Source organism: Podarcis liolepis (genome assembly GCF_965112155.1).
Source record: "Podarcis liolepis genome assembly, chromosome: 5".
NCBI lineage: Eukaryota > Metazoa > Chordata > Lepidosauria > Squamata > Lacertidae > Podarcis > Podarcis liolepis.
This window is the reverse complement of record NC_139556.1, coordinates 30,550,299-30,576,674: the sequence shown is the minus strand read 5'-3', so window position 1 is coordinate 30,576,674 and position 26,376 is coordinate 30,550,299. Positions and strand designations below refer to the sequence as shown.

At 42.3% G+C, this 26,376-nt stretch overlaps 1 protein-coding gene and 1 long non-coding RNA gene across 7 annotated transcripts in view; one reads left to right on the top strand and one right to left on the bottom strand.

The window, feature by feature from the left end:
- The window catches only part of LOC310706671, a 276,435-nt gene extending 269,535 nt beyond the window's left edge, over positions 1–6,900 (top strand). The window contains exons 2-3 of the long non-coding RNA XR_014526040.1: positions 5,952–6,390; positions 6,619–6,900. This is a non-coding gene — a long non-coding RNA (uncharacterized lncRNA). The remainder of the gene's footprint in view (positions 1–5,951; positions 6,391–6,618) is intronic.
- LOC310706542 (solute carrier family 22 member 15-like) lies at positions 166–26,376 on the bottom strand. 6 transcript variants are annotated; one of them, XR_014525917.1, is made up of 13 exons: positions 26,011–26,376; positions 23,973–24,119; positions 16,506–16,638; positions 14,348–14,512; positions 10,603–10,732; positions 9,122–9,343; positions 7,579–7,719; positions 7,322–7,410; positions 6,908–7,016; positions 4,790–4,862; positions 4,034–4,197; positions 1,149–2,085; positions 166–1,036 (listed from the first exon to the last, which is right to left on the bottom strand). XR_014525917.1 is itself a non-coding variant. In XM_083502718.1 (12 exons), exons 1-12 carry the CDS (start codon positions 26,092–26,094, stop codon positions 2,082–2,084), a joined length of 1,461 nt encoding a protein of 486 aa, XP_083358844.1. In that variant the 5' UTR covers positions 26,095–26,376; the 3' UTR covers positions 166–2,081. The 6 variants fall into 6 exon arrangements, 4 of the variants coding, with proteins under 4 accessions (XP_083358844.1, XP_083358843.1, XP_083358845.1 ...); XR_014525918.1 differs by having other exon boundaries at positions 4,039–4,197; positions 26,011–26,375; XM_083502718.1 differs by having other exon boundaries at positions 166–2,085.

Sequence of the window (26,376 nt, the reverse complement as noted above, 5' to 3'; positions counted from 1 at the left end):
TATACAGTATACTTGCCCTTCCCTTTGCCAAAGGATTTATATGATTCTGCTCCTTCCTGTGCACAGAAAGACATAGGCAGAATGTTAGCCTGTCTTCAGACAGATTTACAAAATTTTAATACAAATGTAAGAGAATAGTTTTAACAGTAAAGAATAGAAACCACAGCATTTAAAAGGTGTTTTTATTAGCCATTTGAAACATCATTGGAATAAAACAGCCTCATTAAAGATACATTATTATTTATCTGACATGAGAACTATTTCATTATGTGTCAGTAAGTTGGTGGAAAATTATTTTAGCAACTCACTTCTGCTTCCACAGGAGCTATATTTTCTCTTACAAAAATATAGATTTATAAAGCTTTCCATAATTATAAGCAAAACCCCACATAAAAATGGGTCTTCCATCTTTTTTCTGTTGTTTGGACATGAACACCAACATAAATTAATGAATTACCCAATGACATGGACAAAAAGGTCTGGCTGCTATGTTTTGGAACTTTAAAAAATGAAATATGCAGAAGTATATATTAAAAAAGCCCCACAAACCCAATAGTTCGTCAAGTTTAATAACCAAGTGCTGAAGCAGGGTGTTTAAATAAATAATAGATATTTAAAGAATTGTAAGCCAGGTATCGTAAGGGTGTTTTATCATTATTATTTTGCTATGCTTACTTTAATAGTTGGACACTGAAATCATAAACTGTAAATGTAGATCGTTGTCAGCTGAGTCTTTGCCAGACACCAAAATGATTTGACAGCTGACAGCAGTCTGCTTGAATGCTATAAACTGTGGGCCTTGTTTCCAGCAGGCTATCAAAACACCATTTTAACCTTCAATTTCCCCATATATCAAGGGCAAAATGAAAAGAAATCCCTTTGGTATGATGTCATATTGTGAAAACTCTTGTTAGGATTGGATTCAAAGAACCGTAAGGAAAAGAAGTGGCAATGCAATATTGCAAAGGGCTTGCAGCTCACTGCAATGCTATAGTGTAGTAGGGAGGGTCTATGGCAGGCATAGGCAAACTCGGCCCTCCAGATGTTTTGGGACTACAACTCCCATCATCCCTGACCACTGGTCCTGTAAGCTAGGGATGATGGGAGTTGTAGTCCCAAAACATCTGGAGGGCCGAGTTTGCCTATGCCTGGTCTATGGTGTTTCTCATGATTATGCAAAAAGCTCTTGTGCAAAAAGATGAACAGTTTTGGATTTACTTTCACTTTTATACTTTACGCCACTGATGTGGGCTATATAACAGCCCTTCTGAGTGGAAGAATCTTTCTGCAGATGGATGGGCACATTTGTATCCAATCCATCATCATAAATAACACTTTCTGCCATGATACATGGAAAGTCATTGATAACTTGCTTCACACAAATCCTGCATTTCCTAATTGATCACTTAACTGTTTCTAACAGCAGGTTTGTACTGCAATAATTTAATTCTTACAGACAAGTCATATTGCAGCGACAGTTTGAAACAGTAACAAAAGGCATCTTTGGTCTTTATAAATATTGTGGAATATTCATTTTAAAACATAAATACAAAAATATTGGCATCGTGAAGAGTGTAAAAAGTAACAACGCCTAAATATTCCAGGCTGACCTGTAACCCTCCATTCTGAAGGTGCTTTAAGAAGACTGTGCTAAGGATATCCTGAGCCTATTTAAATAAGTCAGATGCACCAATTAAATACCTTCCTCTTGCTTGCATGTTTAGGATTACTGTAAAAATCCTCAGTATAATTACCACTTACACAGTTAAGTCATCTAATCAATATAGGACTGGTCCTTTTGTTACCAAAGACATAAATCACCAGGTAATTCTGGATGTCCTAGAACGTTTATAGAGTGTGGCAGTTTAAGATAGATATTTCACTCCTTCATTGTTCCTCGTGAGTTTGTATAACCCCTTCCTGCCATTCACAATTTAAGTTCACATTATTGAGAGTACTGGCATTCCCAAAATACTTTTAGAGTTGAATCTTGATGGCACCACACCTCAACAGTGGAAGTACTGTTGTCATTTCCAACCAAGATATGGTTATTGCACACTAATTGCTTTCTTCTAACTGATTTACCTGTTAAGCAGATGGAAAATAAATTATTAGAATGTGTTGTTGTTTTTTCTACTGTTATCTAATATTATTATTAGTCACTATTATTATTAATCACATATAATACCTAACATTTTCTAAGCGCTATACAGGGATTAAAAGAGAAGACAGTATCTGCCTGAAGTCTCACAATCTTAGCAAGACACAAAAGGAAAGGGGCAAGAAGAGAAAAACAAGTAAATTACGGTACCAAATCTTGGATCTCAGCAATATTATCTATATTGGTAGGTCTCCTGCCTTCAAGAGGTCATTACACACAGAATCCAGTAGCCCTGACAGATAACATGGCAGAGAGCAAAGCATGTTTCCCATTGGGTATGTTGTCCTAGAACAATTGGAGCAGTGTGACAAATTATAAATAACTCTGCTTCTATAAAAAGGTAAAGGGACCCCTGACCATTAGGTCCAGTCGTGGCCGACTCTGGGGTTGCGGTGCTCATCTCACTTTATTGGCCGAGGGAGCCGGCGTACAGCTTCTGGGTCATGTGGCCAGCATGACTAAGTCGCTTCTGGCAAACTAGAGCAGCGAACGAAAATACCATTTACCTTCCCGCTGGAGCGATACCTATTTATCTACTTGCACTTTGACGTGCTTTCAAACTGCTAGGTTGACAGGAGCAGGGACTGAGCAACGGGAGCTCACCCCGTCGCGGGGATTCAAACCAAACCTTCTGATCGGTAAGTCCTAGGCTCTGTGGTCCCTCTGCTTCTATAGGGCTACCCGCGTCCCTCTACTTCTATAGGGCTACGTAAAGTGATTTTTAATTGTGTTTTTTACAAATGCCTTTGCAAAAAATAATATGCTAAATGCTCCAACAAAATTTCAATTGAATCTAACTATTTCAAGTGTTTCAGTTACATGAGCATTTAAATACAGTTGTACCTTGGATCCCGAACACCTTGCAAGTCAAACATTTCGGCTCCTGAACGCCACAAACCCGAAAGTGAGTGTTTCAGTTTGAGACTGTTCTTTGGAATCCAAACATCTGGCACAGCTTACGCGGCTTCCGATTGGGTGCAGCAGCTTCGTGCTGCCAACCAGAAGCCATGCTTTGGTTTCCAAACGTTTTGGAAGTCGAACAGTCTTCTGGAATGGATTCCGTTTGACTTCCAAGGTACGACTGTACTGAAAAAGTTACCTGACAAATTTTGCCACAGCTAATAGCTACATATGTCAAATAGAAATAATTTACTTGTTCAATGCATGCTCTTTAAGAATTAGCAACTGTATATTTTACATCAACCAAATAATTTTTAAATATCTTCACAAAAATGTTCATTTCCTCTGAAATGACAAACTTTTCTCTCATCTGAAAACCTTGACTGAAGACTTTGAAATGTTCTACAGATTTAAAGAGTTTACATTAAATAACTGTAATCCCCAAATGCCACTGCTATTATGGAATCAGAATTACATTTTTTTTTAAAGTGGCCATGACAATTTTGCTGAAACTTATCCATGACAACCACTAAAACAGACAAAACTAAGACAACTATTTCCATAGTTTTATTTGCCATATGTCTGTTGCTATAGGAAAATATTCCAGATGGCTTCCATAATGATGGAATGAGAAATATGAAACCAGGAGCTCTTCCTGATACCACACATTAAATAGTCAATCAGTAACAGCACGACTAAGTAAAAGCAAGCAAGGAGAGGAGTGAATGAGATAACACAGAAACTCTGCTAAGAACATCATTTCCTATACACAAATAAAAAACAGATTACACCCAACGTTTGGAGAATTGTTTCTCATTAGACATTGAAAAAGATATTAAGTATGTACATTTGAAAAATAAGGAGAAAGGGGGGGGGGGAAATACTCTCAGATTTCAAATAAATTAGAGACTTCCTAGATTCTAATAGGGACAGAGGTTACTTCAGAATTGTTTTTAAAAAAATCATTTTTACTCTGCCTTTTTGTTTTTAAGTATTTGGTAGGTAGGTGTCTGCAAATCATCAATGGTCTCCGCAATGGGTTTATTCACAGTTTCTGGTAGTAGAAGAGTAAGGAAACCAGCTGACAATCCACTGATTCCAAAGACCACAAATGGTACAGATGGGCCAAGGGATTTCTAGAAGAAATTAGTAATAAATTCATAATTGATACACACACACTTACACAAGTTACTGAAGAAGAAATACCAACAAATCTATTACCCACTCAGTTCATATGCATATTCCCAAGACAGACATTTGAAAAAATAAAATTGTATATATACAGATCCCCATAGATTACATATTATTATTATTATTATTATTCAATGACAGCTCACTTTAAGTCCTGTTATCAACAGGTTGTATCCAATGCTAGTCCTACTCAAGAGTAGACCTACTAAAATTTAGAGCTGTGGTTAAAATGGTTTCTTAATTTCAACTGATCTACAGTGTGTATAACTTAGTTGGATACAACTCAATACCTTTTTGACGTGCGAAAGTACTGTTGTTGAAGACATTTATATTCTACTTCTGCTGAAGTAAATGGACTGTGCTAAAATATTTTTAGTCCATAGAAGGCAACCTACCATTTACTAGGAAAGTGCAAGAGTGTGGTCACATCAGCTATGGCCATGGATAACTATAGCATATGTATCCCTGCTTCATTTAGTGTTAAATATCATGTGTGTAATGCAATACAATGGAGGGAAGTAAAGTCGTATTACTTACCAGGGAAGGGACAAATGGAGCCAAAATACCACCAAATCTACAAGTCATTGAACATACACCTAAGCCAGCATTTCTGTTTTAAAAAGAGAATTTGTGTTAAATACCTGCAAAATATTTGCCTGCGAAGAGAGGGTCAACACTGAAACCTTTTAATATTGTTAAACAGTTTATGCATAACAAGATTGTTGTGCTGAAATAATCATGTAATCTTTACCCCCATCCAAAAAATTTACAATGTATTACAATACTGGATATCTTGTTATATTAGTTTCTATACAATTGGCTTCCTAATCATCATACTGTGTAACCTAGAAGAAAGCAAGGTGAATTTTGGAAAATGGCATCTTACCACTAGGTGGTGATAAAACACCATTTTTGAATTTCTCCATAGTTTGTAAAGCATATTTTTACTAAATGATACTGTTAGAGGTTTGGGGTGAGACCAACCTAAAAGATAAAGGTACCCCTGCCCGTATGGGCCAGTCATGTCCGACTCTAGGGTTGTGCGCCCATTTCACTTAAGAGGCCGGGGGCCAGCGCTGTCCGGAGACACTTCCGGGTCACGTGGCCAGCGTGACAAAGCTGCTCTGGCGAGCCAGCACCAGCGCAGCACACGGAAACGCCGTTTACCTTCCCGCTATAAAGTGGTATCTATTTATCTACTTGCACCTAAGGGTGCTTTCGAACTGCTAGGTGGGCAGGAGCTGGGACCGAAAAGACGGGAGCTCACCCCGCCGCGGGGATTTGAACCGCCGACCATACGATCGGCGCCATACCCACAGCGCCACCCACGTTCCCTAAACCAACCTAAAACCCTAGAAATTCATAAATGGTAGGATTTTGATTATTGGGGGTATGAATGAAAATAACAAGCTGCAGAACTGTGCCAGACAAGGAATCCCTGGGTTGGCTTATGCCAGGGGTTGGCAAGGTTTACCTTGCCTGAGTTGGTTCACTCCAGCAGAGATCCCTCTGTGGGCCGGATTTCACACGGCTGCGATTTCTGGCGCCCGCGTGGGGACTCACCGAGCAGGTGGCTTGGTTCGGGGGGGGGGGGCAGCTCATGGGCCAGTTAAAGAACCCCCGTGGGCCACTTGTGGCCCATTGGCCTTAGGCTGCTGATCCCTGGCTTATGCAAACCAGCCTGTCCCTGCTAGTGAAGAACAAATCCATTAACATGACAAAAGGTGTTGATAGCCCATCTAAGAGGAATCCTTGGTCCTGGGCAGACAGAGATTGCTAAAGTGTACTGGAAAGAGGAAGGGAGAGAACAAGGACAGAGGTCCGCCTTGGTCAAGCAGGCTAAAGGGAGGCTGGAAGAGATGTCTTGGATTCCAGGGCTGCACTGTTGTGGGGAACAAGTCCCTCTTGAGATGACAATGCTATAAGATCTCGACTCCCTCCATCCAAACTCAGGTGTAAATACATGAATAAATCATACGTTTTAAAGCTCTGACAACCTCCACCACATCTTCAATTCTCTAAAGGAGCACAGACCCTGGAATCCCAGGCATGCCTTGGCAGGGACTGGGGTGGCCGGTAACAATACAAATGTTTAAGCAGAGAAGTGTATTCAAGCATGCAATACAGTTGTACCTCGGGTTAAGTACTTAATTCGTTCCGGAGGTCCGTACTTAACCTGAAACTGTTCTTAACCTGAAGCACCACTTTAGATAATGGGGCCTCCCGCTGCCACCGCGCTGCCAGAGCACAATTTCTGTTCTCATCCTGAAGCAAAGTTCTTAACCCGGGGTACTATTTCTGGGTTAGTGGAGTCTGTAACCTGAAGCGTATGTAACCCGAGGTACCACTGTATTGTTTCAAATGAGATTAGCTGATCACATATGGGATCCTCTTCCTTAAAAAGCAGTATATATGAATCATTTTGTCCCAGAAAGACTTGAAATGTGGAGAAATCTCCATGATTTAAAACATTCAAGCATCTAAACATGTAACTCAGGAACAGCAATGCTAATGCTGGCACACCTGTAGCTTGTAAGCTGAATGCACTTGCCAATGAGGTTTCATTTCTATGCGTATTATAGCTCTTGGTATATGAGAATCGTATGGGATTTGAAGCTAACTTTTTTTAAAAAATGCAAAAAGAAAATTGTTTACCTCACTACTGTTGGGTAGAGTTCTGAAGTGTAAATATATACGATGTTGAAAGCAGCACTTACAGTCAATTTCCCATATAAAGCTAAGATGCTGGGACTGAATAAAAATCCTAAAACAGAGTTTGAAAGAAATGTGTTACCATTATCAGCTCCACCTTCCCCCATTAAGTAAAATGATACACAAAGGCAAAGTTCTGATTTGGCCACATTTGGAGAAGATTCCACTGAAAACAAGGAAATTGTTTCAAGGACATTTGTATTTAAGTTCAAGTGGCAGCTTCTAGCTCGTGTCAGAAGTTCTCTTCTACAAAAGTTCTTCTTTGGCATTAAAACACTGCATGCACCTGCTTTCATGCCTTTTGATGAGATGAATTATGTGTGTGTAATGTTTACTTAGAAAAGGACATATACTCACCAGCTCTATTTTCTGGTAGGAACATAGTGAATATACAGGCAAGGCCTGAAAATATCAAAAAAGCAGTTGTACTTTTACGTCTTCCTGACCTAAAGAGAAAATGTAGAAGAAGCTCAGGCTGAAATCTCTGCAAAAATGTATTTTACAATTTGATTATTTGAAATGATATTATATTTTCTATTAAGGGCCAACTATACAAGTAAAAGTAAAGGAAAGCCAAAGATGCCAAAGGGCAGAAATAAATAAATAAATCTTACCATGATTTTTCAATGAAGAACATGCAGAGTGGAAATGCTGGAACTTCTACCAGGCCAGAAAGAGCCACATTTAGATAAAGGTTTCCTCCCCATTCTCCAGCGTTCAGCGTTAAGCCGTAATAGACAAGGCTGCACACATACCTAAATGTATCAATTAAAGGTTGATCAGCTAATGCAGATCCTCAAAGGTCAGTGATGTATGCAACAGTAACCTTTATCTTTGTAGCATATAAAGAATATGTACACAACAGAAGAAAGCATACAACAATGCTGCAACAATGCTTTCTCACCTTCTCACCCCTTGCCTTTTCCTGTAAGACCTATTACAGTCGTTAAGAGTCGTCAATTGCCTTTTCCTGTAAGACCTATTACAGTCGTTAAGAGTCGTCAACAGGCTCATCTCAGCTATCTGCCAATCTCCGATTCCCACCACCCTTCTGAGTAATACCCCTCCCCACCTTCTCAATATATAGAAGGATCTGGCAACTTCTGTTTCAGTGTATCTGAAGAAGTGTGCATGCACACGAAAGCTTATACCAAGAACTAACTTAGTTGGTCTTTAAGGTGCTACAGGAAGGAATTTTTTTATTTTAACAATGCTACATGTACAAGTTATAACAGCAAGAACCAAAACAGAACGCCACCTGAGATTTTGCTAGCTGTCTGATTACGTTATTTTATGTTATTTTACCATTTGTGGTGCAATTCCTGTTCAGGTGCATTTCAAATACACTAATAAGGTAATTGTGCCATAAACAACAAATTTAGACAATTGGATTCAGATTCTGTTGAAACCATCAAAAACCTCAATCACACCAATCTTCATTTCAACTAGATACAGAAAGATCAAAATCAAATTAGAATACAGGCAGCTCAACTTCTTTTCTTTTTCAATCCCTAAAAGAACCAGGGAAAGAAAATTTCTCTGCATGTCCACCGCAAGTGCTTATTTTGCACCTGGTTCTGACTGCAACATCCAGTATAATCTTTAGTACAAAAGACTTTAGGGAGACCCCAAACCTAGAGTCATAAAACAAAGCCAACTCATATGAAACAGTCCATCAAGAAATAATGAATACTGTATAGTAGTTATTTCAGTTGTAACCTTCTTTGTGGAGTGATACCCTTAAAAAATAAATTTGCTTTTTTAAAAAAATGGACCTTGTGCTCTTAAATCCCCCTAGACACACATTCATACACACTTCTAAATGGAATTCATAATAATAGTTCTGTTATTATACTTCTCATAATGATTATCTCTTTAAGCATTATACCACAGAAGGTATGAAACTTAGAAAAAGAAAGAAACAAAAACTTCAACTCTGCTCTGGGGGCAGAAGAGGCAGAATCAAAAAAATAATGCCTCGTGACTCAGAAAAACTCATAGCTCTTTCCAAATATTTATCTACTTTTGGAAATGTCAGGTAATTTTGAAGTTGTTCCAATGAGGCATCAGCAGAATAACATTTTTCCAAACAGCCCAAAGTTTGCTATTTTTTGTGTGCAACTAATTCATGTACTCTGAGCTCTTTTTATTAATTACCAAATATACATCAAGATGACAGTGCGCCACCGAAGAACTGGATGCTTAATGAGGCTTCGGACACCAGAAGCTGAACCATCCTTTTTTACTGCTCCTGTGCATTGCTTCAGTTTCACAGACAGTCTTTCTTTCCCATTACCAAGGGCTATGTATTGTAGCACATTCTCTGCTTCTGTTGTCTTCCCTTGGGAGTATAACCATCTTGGTGATTCTGGAAGCATGCTGTAAAGAGAAACATTCAAACCGAGATGCCATGGATAATTATTTTGGGGGTTTTTTTTATCTGTATATTAACACAACTGTCTTTTCATTAGATCACCATATATTACTAGCCTTTCAAAGCTTGACAAAATCTATTAGAAAGCAGGTAAAAATACTTAGTGTATGCTAGCGATCTGCAGTCTTTTAAAATTTTGAATCTGCAAACCACTGGGAGATTAGCCAAATTTATCAAAATATTTTAACCATCCTGGTACAGAATGACAACAAACAAGATTACCGTATTTTTCGCCCTATAGGACGCACTTTTTCCCCTCCAAAAATGAAGTGGAAATGTGTGTGCGTCCTATGGGGTGAATACAGGCTTTCGCTGAAGCCTGGAGAGCGAGAGGGGTCGGTGCGCTCTCCAGGCTCTCCAGGCTTCAGGAAGCTCTGCATAACCCTCGGGAGCCCGGCGCGAAGCCGCGCCGGGCTCCGGAGGGTTGCGCAGAGCTGCCTGCGCTCCCGGGCTCCACGCACCTCTGCGCAAACCTCGGGAGCTCGGCGCGAAGCCGCACCGTGCTCCCAAAAGTTGCGCAGAGCTGCCTGCATTCTGAAGCCTCGGGCGCACTGAAGAGCGCACCCGGGCTTCGCGCAGCTCTCCGCAAGCCTGGGGAGAGCGGCGTGGCTCCCTAGGCTCGCGGATAGCAGGCTGTTCTGGGGGCTGGGGTCGGGGGAAGCTCGGGCTTCCCCCGCGCCAGCCCCGTGCCTGGGGGGGAAAAATAATTTCCCCCCCTTTATTCCCCCCCCCAAAAAACACTAAGTGCGTCCTATAGGGCGAAAAATATGGTACTTCCAGTTCTCTGGCTCCCAAATTAGCAAAGCCACAACCCCACATTATTTATATATCCACCCATTATGGTCATATTCCATAGACATAAATTATTTTCATGAATATGTAAAAGTACAAAAACTGTTCAATCATTTAATTCTAATAAAGCTATACTGCATGTGCAAACACTGCCAACCTTGACTTCCATGCATACAAAGGGGTGTTTGTGAGAATTACAACCAACTGGATTTTTCTTCTGATTACACTGTTCCATAAGCAATATGTAAGCATTTGATTACAGACAGCAAAACAAAAATCCCCCAAGTTCCTCTAACTTATTTTACTTAGAACACAAGTCATTTCAAAATTCTACCTTTACTAGTCTGCTCTCAAGTAATAATACTTTATTTCTGGTTTGCAAGTTACAAAACATACACAAAACATTACTTACAAAGAGAGGAGGAGAAAGAAAAGTCCTGGAGAATTGGATACGAAGGCAAGTAAACGCCACTCTCTTATGTAATAACCCAATAATGCATAAATTGCTATGCCAACCGCAAATGTCAAATTTGTTAATGAGCCTGAAAATAGAAAAAAAGCAAGAGGTTTCATTAACTATGGCTATAACTCTCTCCACACAGAAAGTATACATATAGGGTGACTCAAAAGTAGGTATACAGTTGAATCAATGAAATTCATCCCAATGGATTTTATGGGTACACATAACTGAGATACAACAAAGTGGCAGTTTAATTTCAGGCTGGCAGTTGGAAAGAATAGTGGAGTCAGATAAAAGGATTATTGTGAATGATAACAGCGAATTTGAGTCAAGAACAAAGAAAGTGGATACTAAAGCAGTATACCTCCTTTTGGGCCACCCTGTTGCTATAAAAATTTAAGGTCTCATATATATAAATTAAATGTTCATAAATTCACAAGGCAAACACATACATAAGTATATAAACCACATGTCTGAAATAGTACAGGAGAGCAATCCTGAAACCATTTTGAATCTCCCAAATTGACCTCAAATGTTTCTCTGCAAGGAGGAAGGAAATGGGAAAGCCTCTCCATTGTCTTCTGCTTACCTGTCTTTAGGGCATCTTTGTGTATTAATAGGGTGAGCCTATTAGTTCAGGAATTAAAGTATTTACCATCACAAAAGAATGGTCCGGCTGCCCAAGTAAGCAAACAATTGCTGGCCATTGTTAAATATCCTGCCAGACAGGATTTCTGTTGTAGACTGCCTCCTTCTGTGATGTATGTATGATGTTTTTTTGGGTGGTCTTGAGCTACAGGGTGGGCAATTTCAAAAGTCTATATAAGGGCTTGCACACCATTGTTCTGGGTTCCTCCTCCCTCCTGCATGTGGTGAGTGAGCACCCTGTTGCAACATTTTAAGAAAGATCAGACTTACTAGCTGCTTTGCTTCTCAATATTCTCTGGTTGGCCTCTTTTATTTTCTCCTACCAATAGGGAACCCACTTAAGGACTCTGTGCGGGCTCTTGGATGCCCCATAAGGGAAAAGGAGCAGATTTTTTCTACATGACTGTATAGTATGACCATAATTCATAAATCCTTACTCATGAGAAGTCCAACACTGTTTAGTTACTTTATGCATGTTTGAGCCTGTAAGCGAAAAGACCTGAAACACCTTTGTGGACTTTGCCAATTGGAAACCAACTCAAACATTTAGGAAATAAAATTTAGTATTTGAATCAAGTACAATAAAACTATCTTAACTACATACTCTAACCTTCTTGAATCTTAGGCAAGCTAGCAAGCCACAGCAAACTTACTTTAAGAAATTAGATCCCAATTGTTTAAGAATACTTTTTGAAATTCAAGGATCTAAAGTGAGTAAAATGAAAAACAAACAGCAGACATGAACTGAAAAAAAGATGAAGAGGAGAAGAGTTTGGATTTGATATCCCGCTTTATCACTACCCGAAGGAGTCTCAAAGCAGCTAACATTCTCCTTTCCCTTCCTCTCCCACAACAAACACTCTGTAAGGTGAGTGGGGCTGAGAGACTTCAGAGAAGTGACTAGCCCAGGGGTCTGCAACCTGCGGCTCCGGAGCCGCATGTGGCTCTTTTACACCTTTGCCGCGGCTCCGGGGCAGATACCAGCGAGGGGAGGAGGCACATTGTGCGCCCCGACACTCCCCACTGTGGCGGGCACTGTACTGGCTGTGATGTCGCATGGGGGCGGTGCGTGCAACAGTCACGCACCATCCCGACGTCACCTTCCCGCCTGCTGTCAGATTGGAGGGCAGCGCCGCGCATGCTTTAAATGTCGCAATGGTTTTGCGGCTCCCAGTTTTTTTTCCCTTCGGAAACGGGTCCAAGTGGCTCTTTTTGTCTTAAAGGTTGCAGATCCCTGGACTAGCCCAAGGTCACCCAGCAGCTGCATGTGGAGGAGCGGGGAAGCGAACCCCGCTCACCAGATTATGAGTCCATTGCTCCTAACCACTATACCACACTGGCAAGAAAATGTTGTAACTGATGTATCTCAGCATAATCTAAAATATAATCCAGAATAGAGATGGGCACTACATAAATTATGTAGGCAATGGGCCGAAAGCCATTTTCAAAAGTATTAACATTTCAAACTGAACTATTTATTTATTTACTTATTTGGGAGGGGGAAGGGAGAATCCCACCAATTTCAATACACTTTACTCGAAGACTGCAATCTTATGCACCCTTACATTAAACACCTCTAAAGACAGTGGAACCTTGTTCCAAGTAAACATGCTTAAGATTGTGCAGCAAGTCGCCACATTACTATGACTGCAACCTTAATTTATATGCTACTTGGACTTTCAGAATTTTCTAAACAATCTGTCAGTCAAGGGAATTGTGGATTAACAAAAAGCTTGGCGATCTATTTTATGTATTATTAATTGCACTAGTTACCAATAAGATCAGTTCACAACTGCAGTTCAAAACCTGTAGCTTACAGAGTCTCAGATGCTGCTGTCATGACAACACACACATCATCAACACTGTTGTGAAAGGCAATGGTCAACGGCAGGGAGGTCTGAAGTGGGAAGCATTCTCTACACATGTACGCTTGCTGCACCATTCAGAATTCTGATCCTGAAGGGTTTATAATGACATGGGGAGGCCTAAACATGTAGAGCAGGCTCCCGTCTTCAGACTCCTGCTGAAGTTGATGCCGGGTGGAAATGAGGATGTAACAGCAGGCTTGGGGCAAGTGAATGGTGTTCCCTCCATATGATGGTAATGGGACAAGGACAGAATGCCTATAGGGGCTGGAGGGTTTGGGCAAATTTCACTGGAATGAGAAATACACAGAGAAAAGCACTGAAGTCTAGCTGCTGTGTTGGATCTATGAAAGCCCATTCTTCGCAAAGGACAAGTTATCATTTGTCCTCAGTGATAAACTAGCCTTCTGACATACGGTTAGTTCAGTGGTGCTAAACAAGAGTGTTTGGATTATGATCCTGCCTGAGGACAGCATTTTAAAATAATTCTATGCAGTGCCTAACTGTCACAGGCAGGACAACATTCAAGAAAGAAAATGAAAAGGTCATAAAGGCTTCCCTGACTGCTCTAAGGTTCCTGCTGAAAACCAAAATGGGGGTGTGAGGAATTAAGAGTTGCTCAGTCTCCCCCAATATACAAATTTAACGTCATGTGTGGTTTAAGGGGCAGGAAAGTCTCATTCAAACACTAAGAATCATTACTTGAAGAAGAAAGACTGGGTGGAGGAAGAGAAAAGAAAAAGAAACCCACAGCAGAAATTTGTGGGGGGGGGGGAGTGGGAATGTGCTTCTGCCAGTGCTTAAGTTTTTGAGCAATAGAATTAGGAGTATTGAAAGCAAAGAAGCAAAATATCTATCGTAAAGAAAAAAGGTCTGTCATAAAAAACAATTATTGACTGAACAAATTCAGTGTTGTATCCACCTAAATAGATGCACTGAAATTAATGAATCTAAGCTAGTCATAGCCATTATTACCAATGGGTTTACTCTGAGTAGGACACAACTGGCAGAAAGCCCCAAACACAAAGTCTTAAAATTTTACAGTTTTTAGTAACTGGTTCTACAGAATCACAGAATCAAATTCCCATCAGAAATAAAGACCTACTAAATATATATATATATTTGCCAGAATTTTAGGAACTGCATTTTTTTTTAGCAGACTGAATCAAATTCTCATCTCTTACCTGTCAGTGCCCAAAAGGATTTTCCTACATATTCTTGTGTCAAAACAAAAGACACTAGAGACATACCACCATTTGTAATTCCAACGAAAAAGCGCGACATTGCAAAAATGTCATAGTTTGGAGCAAATGCTGAAACATACCCAAAAATGACATCTAAGAAAAGACCTGCACAAAACATATAATGGGTAAAAAATATATTAGTTTTGTGGTGCAATCCTACATATGTCTACTAAGAAGTAAGTACCATTGAGTATGTATAGGATTGCAGTTTTCAATGAAGAAAAAATAAGGTGAAAGGAGAACGAATAAGTTCCCCCCCACCTTAGGTGAAAACTTAGCTCCACTGAAATAGATCATACTGTACTTCTAGTATCTTAAAACATCAAGAGACAAATTATGCATACACACATAAGTTGACAGTACCCCAAATTAAGATTTATTGTTTAGAAATAATCAAATATGCTATATTTATAAGAGGTTGTAGCTACCACTTAACACCAAAGTCTTCCTACTAAGTTATTTTCGTATGGACATAAATGTATGTTACTTGCAAATGTGTTAGCAATATCTAAAATGTCAAAGGTGTCCAAATGGAAATCTGTGGATGCTCCTTCTACAAGACAACACTGCAATCCTGTGCATGTTTACTTGGAGCAGAGGGTTGCCAACCTGGCACCTGACTGAGCATTCATTAAAAAAAGAGAAGTTTCTAGCCCTCATTCCCCCTGAAAGAAACTTATGAAGCCTGGCTGCTCCTTCCTGTGAAATCAGAGTTGTGATTGATGAGTGAGTTGTTTGGATACCAGGCAGCAGGAATCCCATGTGTCCTACAGAGCTACACTTTCCCTTTAATGCACTTTGCCTCTTTCTTATTTTCTAGTCCTTAGAACCACACACTTGCTGCTCTATTTTTCTATTTGTTTGTTTTGCTGCCTCACAACTATGTGAAGCATTCAACAGGCAGCTACTTCAGAGGCTTTCAAATCTGTGCTGAAGTAGAGGAAGTGTGGAAATCACCTGCCACTTGTTTTGCTGCCTGTTGGTCCCATGGATCAGGCAGCTGCAGGAGAGGGGCCTCAGCTGAATATTGGGAGGCAGGATACGGCAACCCTTTATTTTTCTTTTTTTGCTTCTTCTGAATGCGCTACAGCAAGGACTGTTCCATAGTTATTGTTGGGAGGGTTTCCTCACAAGCTGGAGGCACAGCAGAACTTTGCTGAGGCTCTTCAACCTCCTGTTTAACAGCTGATGTACCGGAAAGCAGCAGCTACTGAGGCTTGAGGCTGCTCAGCTGATGCATGGGGAAACATCCCCGCACATCAGCTGAGTAAGTCCCACTTCCCCTCCATTTCACATGAGCTGGAGCAGCAGCAGGGCTTTCTTGAGCTGCCCAGCTGATGTTTTATGTTTCCATCTCATTTTCATTTCTATACTTTTGGAGCTGGCAGTCATTTTGTGAGTGGTGCCCTTGGCAGCTTCTGGAAATTCCAAGTGTGCTCCAGACCCAAAAAAGCTGGCGACTGCTGGCTTAGAGGTTAAGCCCCATAGCATGCAATGGGGATTTCTCCCTAGTTAAGTGCATTTAGCATTACAGCATAATTTTATTTTGTAATTTCATAATTTTGTGTACTGATTCTGAAACAATTCTGAAATATACAGTGGTGCCCCGCAAGACGAATGCCTCGCAAGATGAAAAACCCGCTAGACGAAAGGGTTTTCCGTTTTTCGATGCACTTCGCAAGACGAATTTCCCTATGGGCTTGCTTCGCAAAACGAAAAAGTCTTGCGAGTCTTGCAATTCCCCCCCCTTTTTTCTAAGCCGCTAATAGCCTTTTAGCCGCTAAGCCGCTAAGCCTTTAATAGCCTCTAAGCCTTTAATAGCCGCTAAACCGCTAATAGCGCTAATCCGCTAATAGGGTTGCTTCGCAAGACGAAAAAACCGCTAGACGAAGAGACTCGCGGAACGGATTAATTTCGTCTTGCGAGGCACCACTGTAATGTGTGTGTGTGCATAAATGTATACACACACAAATAAGGCACTCACACACCATCAGTATGAATCACTTAAATCTAAAAAAAAAACCTAGTTGATATTAACCCGCAAATTTGAAACAACCAAAAGACTGTGCCAGATACACAGTTTTCCATAACATCTTACCTGTTAGATACACAGGCTTCCTGCCCAGTTTATCTGACAGTTGACCAAACAATATATTTCCAATAAGCAACCCAGCAAAGTACAAGGATGCTGCCAGGCTCACCTTATATGCTTCATGTCTGATTAAATACCACTGTTAAAAACAAAAAAGGACTCTTTTCAGTTAAAACATAGTAACAAACCAGTGATAAATTATCTAATCTCAACAGGCCCACTAGTCAGAAACTAGTGTAATGGCAACAGGCCCACTAGTCAGAAACAAGTTGCTGCCATTTCCAATGTAGCCAGGAGATTGGTTAAGAAGTGACTGCTGAATCCTTTCTCTGCTTGCTTGCTTGCTTGCTTGCATACATACTTGCTTACATACTCCTGAAACTGCTGCTCCCGATTCATTAAACTCCCAGTCAGGCTAAAGTAACATCTACCAAATCAAAGAGGCAGGAACCCTCCTGCCAACCTAAACTGCACTTCAAAATTTTCTCCCACTTTACAGGAAACAGACAAGACCCATATTCTGGCACATGGAACATAAATTTAATCTACCTTCCCACATCAGATTTGAAGTTTAAAGGTAAAGTGTTGGTGCACTATACTTCCCAAGCATCTGTTTACAATGCATTTCCTATTCTACGTTGGTTTTCTACAAGAGGCTACTTAATACCCACATGGCATGCAAAACTGCCTGGCTGTGAATGAAAAAGGACTATGGTAGAATTGCACAATTGCACAGGGACTGCTGTGCTCTGCTGCCCAGGAGGACTCTCCTGTGTGAGTGTCTGAGGGCCCTGCTCTTGCCGCTCACCACCTGGCCCAGGGCGGGGCCTGAAGCCTCACAGAGAGCAGGGCCAGGGCGGGAGAGTGCTAGAGTCCTGTCTAGTCAAGTTGCGTGGGATCAATTCCAACCTGTTACCTCCGAGGATGTGGACAGGCTGCTTGGACGAGTGAAGCCAACCACCTGTCTCCTGGATCCTTGCCCATCCTGGCTTATAAAAGCTAGCCGGGAAGGACTGGGCGATGGGCTTTGTGGGGTGGTGAATGCTTCCCTCCATGAGGGAGCCTTCCCAGACCCGCTGAAAGAGGCGGTTATTAAACCGCTTCTTAAGAAACCATCTTTAGATGCGGCTACGATGGCCAATTATCGCCCAGTCTCAAATCTTCCATTCTTGGGCAAGGTGATTGAGCGAGTGGTTGCTGAACAACTTCAGGCACGTCTGGAAGAAGCGGACCATTTGGATCCCTTCCAGTCGGGATTCAGGCCTCATCATGGGACTGAAACTGCCTTGGTCGCACTGGTTGATGATCTCCGGCGGGCTAGGGACAAAGGTGAGAGCTGTTTCCTAGTTCTGTTGGATCTCTCAGCGGCGTTTGATACCATCGACCATAACATCCTTCTGGACCGTCTTGAGGGGCTGGGAGCTGGGGGCACTGTCATACAGTGGTTCCGCTCCTTCCTCCTGGGCCGTGTTCAGAAAGTGGTGGTGGGGGATGAGTGTTCAGACCCCTGGGCTCTCACTTGTGGGGTGCCTCAGGGTTCTGTCCTCTCCCCCATGCTTTTCAACATTTACATGCAGCCACTGGCAGAGATCATCAGGAGGTTTGGGCTGGGTGTTCATCAGTATGCAGATGATACCCAGCTCTACCTCTCTTTTAAATCAGAACCAGTGAAGGCGGTGAAGGTCCTGTGTGAGTGTCTGGAGGTGGTTGGAGGATGGATGGCGGCTAACAGATTGAGGTTGAATCCTAACAAGATAGAAGTACTGTTTTTGGGGGACAGGAGGTGGGCAGGTGTGGATGATTACCTGGTCCTGAATGGGGTAACTGTGCCCCTGAAGGACCAGGTGCGCAGCCTGGGAGTCATTTTGGACTCACAGCTGTCCATGGAGGCACAGGTCAAATCTGTATCCAGGGCAGCTGTTTACCAGCTCCATCTGGTACGTAGGCTGAGACCCTATCTGCCTGCAGACTGTCTCGCCAGAGTGGTGCATGCTCTGGTTATCTCCCGCTTGGACTACTGCAATGTGCTCTACGTGGGGCTACCTTTGAAGGTGACCCGGAAACTACAACTAATCCAGAATGCGGCAGCTAGACTGGTGACTGGGAGCGGCCACTGAGACCATATAACACCGGTCTTGAAAGACCTACATTGGCTCCCAGTACGTTTCCGAACACAATTCAAAGTGTTGGTGCTGACCTTTATAGCCCTAAATGGCCTCAGTCCAGTGTATCTGAAGGAGCGTCTCCACCCCCATCGTTCTGCCCGAACACTGAGGTCCAGCTTCGAGAGCCTTCTGGCGGTTCCCTCACTGCGAGAGGCCAAGTTACAGGGAACCAGGCAGAGGGCCTTCTCGGTAGTGGCGCCCGCCCTGTGGAACGCCCTCCCATCATATATCAAAGCGATAAACAACTACCTGACATTCAAAAGACATCTGAAGGCAGCCCTGTTCAGGGAAGTTTTTAATATGTGACACTTTAGTGTATTTTTCATCTTTGTTGGAAGCCGCCCAGAGTGGCTGGGGAAACCCAGCCAGATGGGCGGGGTACAAATAAATTATTATTATTATTATTATTATTATTATTATTATTATTATTATTATTATTATTATTATTATTATTGGAACAGTAAAATGCCTTCTACAACCCCCAAGTTCAGAAGCCATCTCAAGAAGAGAGCACAGAAGCATATCCATCTCAGACCATTGGGGACATAGAAGAGCTCCCTGGTCTGGAATACATTTTGGAGTTTTGCGTAGGAAAGAACTGCAATGTGACATTGGTTACTATGGTAACTAGCAAAATATCAAGCTGAATTCATAACGGCTCCTTGTTTAAACAGCTGGCCCTCATATTTCAATGTAATTCTAGGAAGCTACAGATTTAGAGCTTCTGATGAAGTCCTTGATATGTAGGTTAGTGATCAGTACAAGTACAAAAACAAACAACACCATACAATTGGGTGTTAATCCAAGCGGGAAGGTGAGATAAGCTACAGGAACCACCATAATAAGAAATGAAAATGCAGTTGGATAAAATATTGAAATTAAGAGTGATGCTAAGAACATGTCCAGATTTTATTAATCTACATTGACATTTCTTAAAAGTTTGGTTTCTGTAACTCATTTTTTTCCCTTATTACATCTGTAGTTCTTACCTACATGTTTGGCTCTCACTCAGTTTATAAATGCACAAAATTCAAATACAGATCTTAAGAGTGAAACACACACACCCAAACACTAAAGCATTTAAACATTTACCAAAGCAATACAAGAGCCAGTTGTCAAAAACTGACATAATATTACATTTATCAAGCTTTATCATGCCTATTTTATAATAGTTTTGAAATGAGAAAAACATACACCAATATAATTTTAATACGCTTTGTGAGCCCATCATACCTTCAAGCTTTTGGCAAGTTCTTGAATCATAGAATTGGAAGGGACCACGAGGGTCATCCAGTCCAACTCCCTGCAATGCAGGAAACTTTTGCCCAACGTGGGGCTTGAAGTCATGACCCTGAAATTAAGAGTCTCATGCTCTACCAACTAAGCCATCTGGCTAAGATGTAACAAAAGTTTTGACATGACCAAGAACATCTAGTTTATGAAGAATGGACGTTTAACTATCAGGATTTATGTGCAGAATATTATATGATTATTCCAGTAGTGATTTTAACCAGAACACAGAGGTACACCGCTCAAAATAATCATAAGCACTTCCACACATACCTCTGCAAAAGCAGGAATTTTATTATGTTATAAATCACTGAGCAACTTCTTGCTCCCACCATTTCAATTCTCCAGAATGCAATGTAGTGTAGCTAGTGTGGTTCCATCCAGATGTTGTTAGACTGCAACTCCCATCATCCCTGGCCATTGGTCATGCTGGCTGGGGCTGATGGAAACTAGAGTCCAACAACATCTGGAAGGCACTACGCTGGCTACTGTTTAAGGCTAGAGAGCACAAACACTTGAGTGTACTGCAGTAAAAAGGAAAGCAGAAAATGTATCCATGTTTGCATGTGCTTACAAATCAATTTAAATACTAAGAACACCAACATGAGGCTACTTGGAAGATACTAATTGTGTGACATCTCTTTCAGTGATGGGCCCAAATTTAAACAAAATGCTGGTTCCCATAAGAGCAGTCACCTTCAAAGGGTTTCAAGCAGCCTAGTTCCATGTTTAAAGGGTTCATAACCTGTGCAGCACCCTTTATGTAAGCAGCTAGTACATATGTATACATCTTCCCTGATGGACACAAATCAGTAGCATGCAAGTGCCACATGGATAAGGGCTAGAAAATAATTTAAATGATTCTTAAACATTGAAATCAGGCTAAGCACATGGAACTCTGGATGAGCAAATGCTTTGCACACACCCAATCTCATGCTTTATATAAGCCCTTTCAAATATGTAAATGCTGCCTCAAACAATGTTTGAAAGAGATGCACATAGAGGCAGGGAAGCATGGCTAACAAGTGGCAAGAGAAATAATAAGTTAAAAAATAATCTAAAGGTGAACTAGAGAGCACTAAGCCAGGGCCACAGAAACTATCTGACAATATCACTTTCTCACATACGATTCCGAGGTGATAAAAATGCAACCTCTATAGCCATAGCTTTTCATCACTGCTTTATTAATTTTATTTCCTTACATTTGTTTCCTGCCTCTCTTCTGCCACGGAACTCAAGGCAGCGAACATGTGGTCCCGAGGTGGTCACCCATCCAGGCACTGACCAGACCTAGACCTGCTTAGCTTCAGCAAGGTGGTAGACTTATGTGCCTTCAGACCACACCTTGAGACACAAAAAGAGCACAGACATAGGAGGCTGCCTTATACCAAGTCAGACTTTTAGACCACGTAGCTCTGAATTGCCTACTACACTGCCTGGCAGCAGCTCCCAGGGGTTTTTTGTAATAATCCTTATTGCATTTGCCCTAAAAACAGTGATAATTATCAGTGGTGAAGCACATTGGTAATGCTGGTAATAGAACCAGAGCTAAAAGAATTGCATGTTGTAGAAACAGCTTGCAGACTTCCAAGAAAGCTTAATACAGACTCCGCTTATTAACCAATCTACTAATTTCCTGCTGGGCAAACAGACCAGATTGTTCCTAAGGGAGAAGCAGTATGCATGTTTCAACTTTTGTTTAACTTTCTGTGTTATCAACATGATGATTCTAGCAAAAGCCCCTCCCCCCCTTCTTGTTCTTTTGTAAAATCAAGTGATTACTACTAACCTTCTTTTAACGGGCAGCAGAAGTGGTTCAAAAAGTCTAATTTGTATTCAGCAAAAATGAAACAAGCAAGGATATAAAATCATTTTTGCTCCTTAAAAAAATGTTTCCCTCTTTAGTAGGAAACATGTACCTGTGGAGCACGAACCTATTATTAAATGTTCTAGATGATATTTGAAGTCAACTGTGATTAATACAACGTAGGTATCACTATCCTGTATCTCTTGAACCTTAAAACAAACAAAAACAAAATAACAGGTGCCATCAAGAGCACTGCGTGTGGGGCCACATTCTCTGAGGGCTGGTGCATTCCTCTGTGGAGCTTCCTTTGTGGAGGCACAATTTAAAAACAATTTGGACAGAGGTTTTTCTACAGTGATATCCACGTTACAGAATGCTCTTCCCAGAGACATCCAGCTAGAAGCAACCTTTCCTTCCACTGAATGGAGCCTTCTTAAAAAAGAAAACAGAACAATGCATATGAATGAAAATTGCCTCCATTTTACTGCCTTAATGTTACTGCTTTTTAAATTGGCAGTAAATTTTAAATTGACATAAATGGATTTTTTTTTTGCCTGATGCTGAAATAATACTTTTGAGGGTGCCTGGGTACCTGGAGAGAGCATTCCAAAGGTGATGAGACCACACTGAAAGATTCTCTTATCCTGACTACTACCTGCTGCCCATAATGGCAGCAACTGGAGGAAAGTCTCAGATGACAATCTCAGTCGATGTGGGAGGAAGTAATGCAATAGGTATTCAGCTTCCAATATGCTGAGGTTTTCAGGAATAAGACTAGGACTTTGAACTGAGCTCAGAAACTTACTGAGCAACAGTGTTGTTTTAGTACAGCTGAAATGTGATCTCGTCACCTGGTCCCAGTTGGGAGTCTAGCCATAGTGTTCTTCATTAGCTGCAGTCTTTCACAACAGCCCCATGTAAAGTGCATTGCAGTAGTTAAACTGAGAAGTCACCTAGACATGGATAACTGTGGCCAGACATATTACAAACTACTTCTGAAACTCATCTGTTCCATAAGCAAGGTTGCCAGTGGCAGGAGCAGGAGCACTGCTGTTTAAGTACTATAAACTCAAAGTACCCTGGGACACATGAAAGAAGATGCAAAATTCTTTGGATCCTAAAAAATACAGACGATAAAGAGAAGAGATCCAACAGCAAAAGACGCTCAAAATGCCCACAGCAGTATTTGACTGTACATTAAACAGACTAATTACTGTATTTTTCGCCCTATAGGACGCACTTTTTCCCCTCCAAAAATGAAGGGGAAATGTGTGTGCGTCCTATGGGGCGAATGCAGGCTTTCGCTGAAGCCTGGAGAGCGAGAGGGGTCGGTGCGCACCGACCCCTCTCGCTCTCCAGGCTTCGCGCACCTCTCCGCAAGCAGCGGGAGCGCTCCCGCTGCTTGCGGAGAGTTGCCTGCATGCTGAAGCCTGCGCGCGCTGAGCTCAGCGCATCCAGGCTTCGCGGACCTCTCCGCAAGCAGCAGGAGCGCTCCCGCTGCTTGCGGAGAGTTGCCCGCATGCTGAAGCCTGCGCACGCTGAGCTCAGCGCGTCCAGGCTTCACGGACCTCTCAGCAAGCAGCGGGAGCCAGCGCTGGGCTCCCACGGCTTGCAGAGAGCTGCCTGTTTGGGGGCTGGGGTCGGGGGAAGCTCGGGCTTCCCCCGCCCCAGCCCCGCACCTGGGGGGGAAATAATTTTCCCCCTTTATTTCCCCCCCCCAAAAAATAGGTGCGCCTTATGGGACGGTGCGTCCTATAGGGCGAAAAATACGGTAGGTTTGTGAGACTTTTAAAATATATAAACGTAAATATGTGGTGTTACACTATGACACTTTCATTATAAAAGGATTCAGATCATACTCTAGTAAATTCTAAGCCTTGAAGAATTAGAATTAACAAATTATTTTTACTCAGGGGAGTAGTACTTACACGTTGAACGGCATAAGGAGTAATGTTAGAACTATGTGTTGGGTTGAAATAATCTCTTCACTATGAAACACTAAAGATTAGAGTACTAGTTCAAGTGACTTTTTCTTTAGCAGTAAATTCCATGTTCTCATTTAAAAAAGAATTGCAACATACACACAAGCCTAACCTGTTCTTTTCTTCCAAGGTTTTAAGAGGCAGCATCCTATATTGAAGCCATATGGGCAAAATAAGAAACCTAAAAAATAGAAAAGAGTGCTAAGAAACAGCAGCAAAATATACTTGCCTCTGTTGCTATGGATGTGAAGTTGCTGGTAAACCTGACGTGTTTTGCAAGAGCCTCCCTACTAGTATGAATCTCCTCCAGGTCGAGATGATATTCCGGCACTGCTCCCACTAGCACAATAAGCATAGATTGAAAGGCCACAAACACCTTAAAAGCAAAACAAGGAGAGTTTATTTAGAGCGATCAGTCAGATAAATAAATACACATGCCAGGTCCCAACACTCAGTCATGCTCTGGTGTGACCAAGAAACAGAATCCAGTATAGAGTTGTACAGACAGAAAAAATTGAATTTAGCTCCTACACCTATTGCATCTAGACCTTTTTACTGCCTGACATACATATGATTGGTTGCTATTTCATTTTTATGGAACCAAGTAAAGCACTGTACTTGAGACCACTTTTTCTGTAAAGGCAAGTTCTGATGCTTGCTGGACTTTCTCTCACTGACAAGAATCCTGCAATGGGTTTTATTGTGTGTAGCTGACCACACAGACAGTATGCAATAATCTTCTACCTCACAAACAAACTGGCCATCAAAACAATTAGCACCTTCCAAATGTTCATACAAAGGCATTCCAACAACAAAAAAGAGAATACTAATTATTTGCCACTGAGTGAATCTACAGCCCCATGCACATGGAGTTTGTCCCACTGGACTTAGCTTATGCCTAAGATCACACAGTTTGAAATGCCTGGCAATTTAAAACCAGTAGGGTATGGTAAAATCTCCTGTTCTATCTATTCTTAAGGACGGGGTGGGATTTGGGGGTCTTGAAAATCTTCCTTAGTAATATACTTTTTATTATATTCAATGATGTGAATTTTCCATTATCATATTCAACAGCTCTTTAATCGGTGTTTAAATCACATCTCCTTTTCCACATATTATTTTTTGTGGCCTTTAACAACAGTGGAACTCAAAGCAATCATACAGCAAGCCCACAACTTACACTCTTTCCTAAATTACATAGTTAAAACCCATTGGGTTCAATGGTGGATGGGATTGCCAAAGTCATTTTCCTGGAACCTCATCTCCCTCTGCTCCTTTTAAATTTTTTTTGCCACATGCCTGAAGCTGAATGCTGAATGCACACAAGTTAAATTAATGTAAATTGTGGGCTTACTGTATCTAGAGTAGCCCAGCATACATCCACTAATCAGAACCAGAACATAACATTTGTGCCAAGGTAATAACCATGTTATTAATATTACTTTGAACACCATTACAACTTGGGAATGATAAACTAGAAATGCCATCTTCAAAAGATTTTATTTTTAAATCTGTATACCACCCTTCATACACATATTTCAGGGAAGTTCACAACATAAAAACACAAGATACAAACAACAAGTGACTTCAAAATCTTAAGGAGCACTTTTCAGGGGGTGGGGAGTGAGTTGATCCATTAGGGGGGGGGGGATAGGTCATCAGCCATTTCTTCTCCGCAAGATATCTCTCATGGCTGCGGAGGTTTAGGACCAATGCTTTCCTTCTCCAAACGGGCTACTTTCTCAGGCTGAGAAGCCTCTCCGCAGCATGTGCAGAGCATGAGAATCTGAACCTCAGGGTTGTGGGTCGGAGCCCCACGTGGGGCAGGAGGTTGGACTAGATGTCCCTCATGGTCCCCTCTACAAGTCTATGAAATATTCCACAGGGGGCGGTCTCTCCCCTCTCCACACACCCAGCGCCCCGGAGGGCGAGTCTCGCTGGTGAGGTGCTTCCAAAGGAAGCAGCATCCTTCTCACCAGCAGCTGCGTTGCAGGAACAAGCGACGTCGCTCCTCTCAAAGCCTCCCCCCCCCCAACTCAGCATCCTCCCTCGGGAGGCGCCACCAACCTCCACGAGGCAGCGCAGCCGCTTCCTGCCTGCCCCGCGCCCAGGTCCACGTAGCGCCCTGGCTGTTGCCTTGGCAACGCGCGCCACGCGCCACCGCGTGACAAAGGGGCTGAGGCGGAGGGAATTATGGGGGCAACTGCCATCTGGCCGGGAGGGGAGGGGGGAGGAGGAGCCGGGCGGGCCCCGCGCGTCGCCCCCACCTGCAGCAGCACCAGGAACGCGGTGAGGCGCTTCTGCCTGGGGCCGAACTCCCCCACCAAGCCGAAGGCCTCGTCCAAGTCCATGGCTCCGCCGGGCCTCTCCGAAGCATCCCCGTCAGAGAGAGCGAGCGAGCGCCGCAGGGCCTCGAGCGCTCCTGCGCTAGGCGGTCGTCGTCGCCGCCGCCGTCCAAAGGTGGTGAGGTGGCCGAAGTGTGGGGGGGGGGGAAGGGAAGAGGGAAGCGGTTCCTAAGCGACCTCTAGCGGCGGTTGCTGACAGGACAATGGCGAGGCGTTTGGGGGCGGGGCTAGGACGCCGCCACTCTCAGCCCCGCCCCGCCCCTTTTCTCCCCGATTCAGCCGTAAGGA

What these genes read in the sequence shown, in the direction of transcription:
- LOC310706542 (XM_083502717.1), bottom strand. Translation starts at nt 26,094, where the DNA reads ATGGACTTGGACGAGGCCTTCGGCTTGGTGGGGGAGTTCGGCCCCAGG. An exon ending in CGTTCCTGGTGCTGCTGCAG is followed by an intron (nt 24,120 to 26,010) that starts GTGGGGGCGACG and finishes TTTGCTTTTAAG; the next exon opens with GTGTTTGTGGCCTTTCAATC. An exon ending in AAATACTTAAAAACAAAAAG is followed by an intron (nt 2,086 to 4,038) that starts GCAGAGTAAAAA and finishes TCTGCTTAACAG; the next exon opens with GTAAATCAGTTAGAAGAAAG.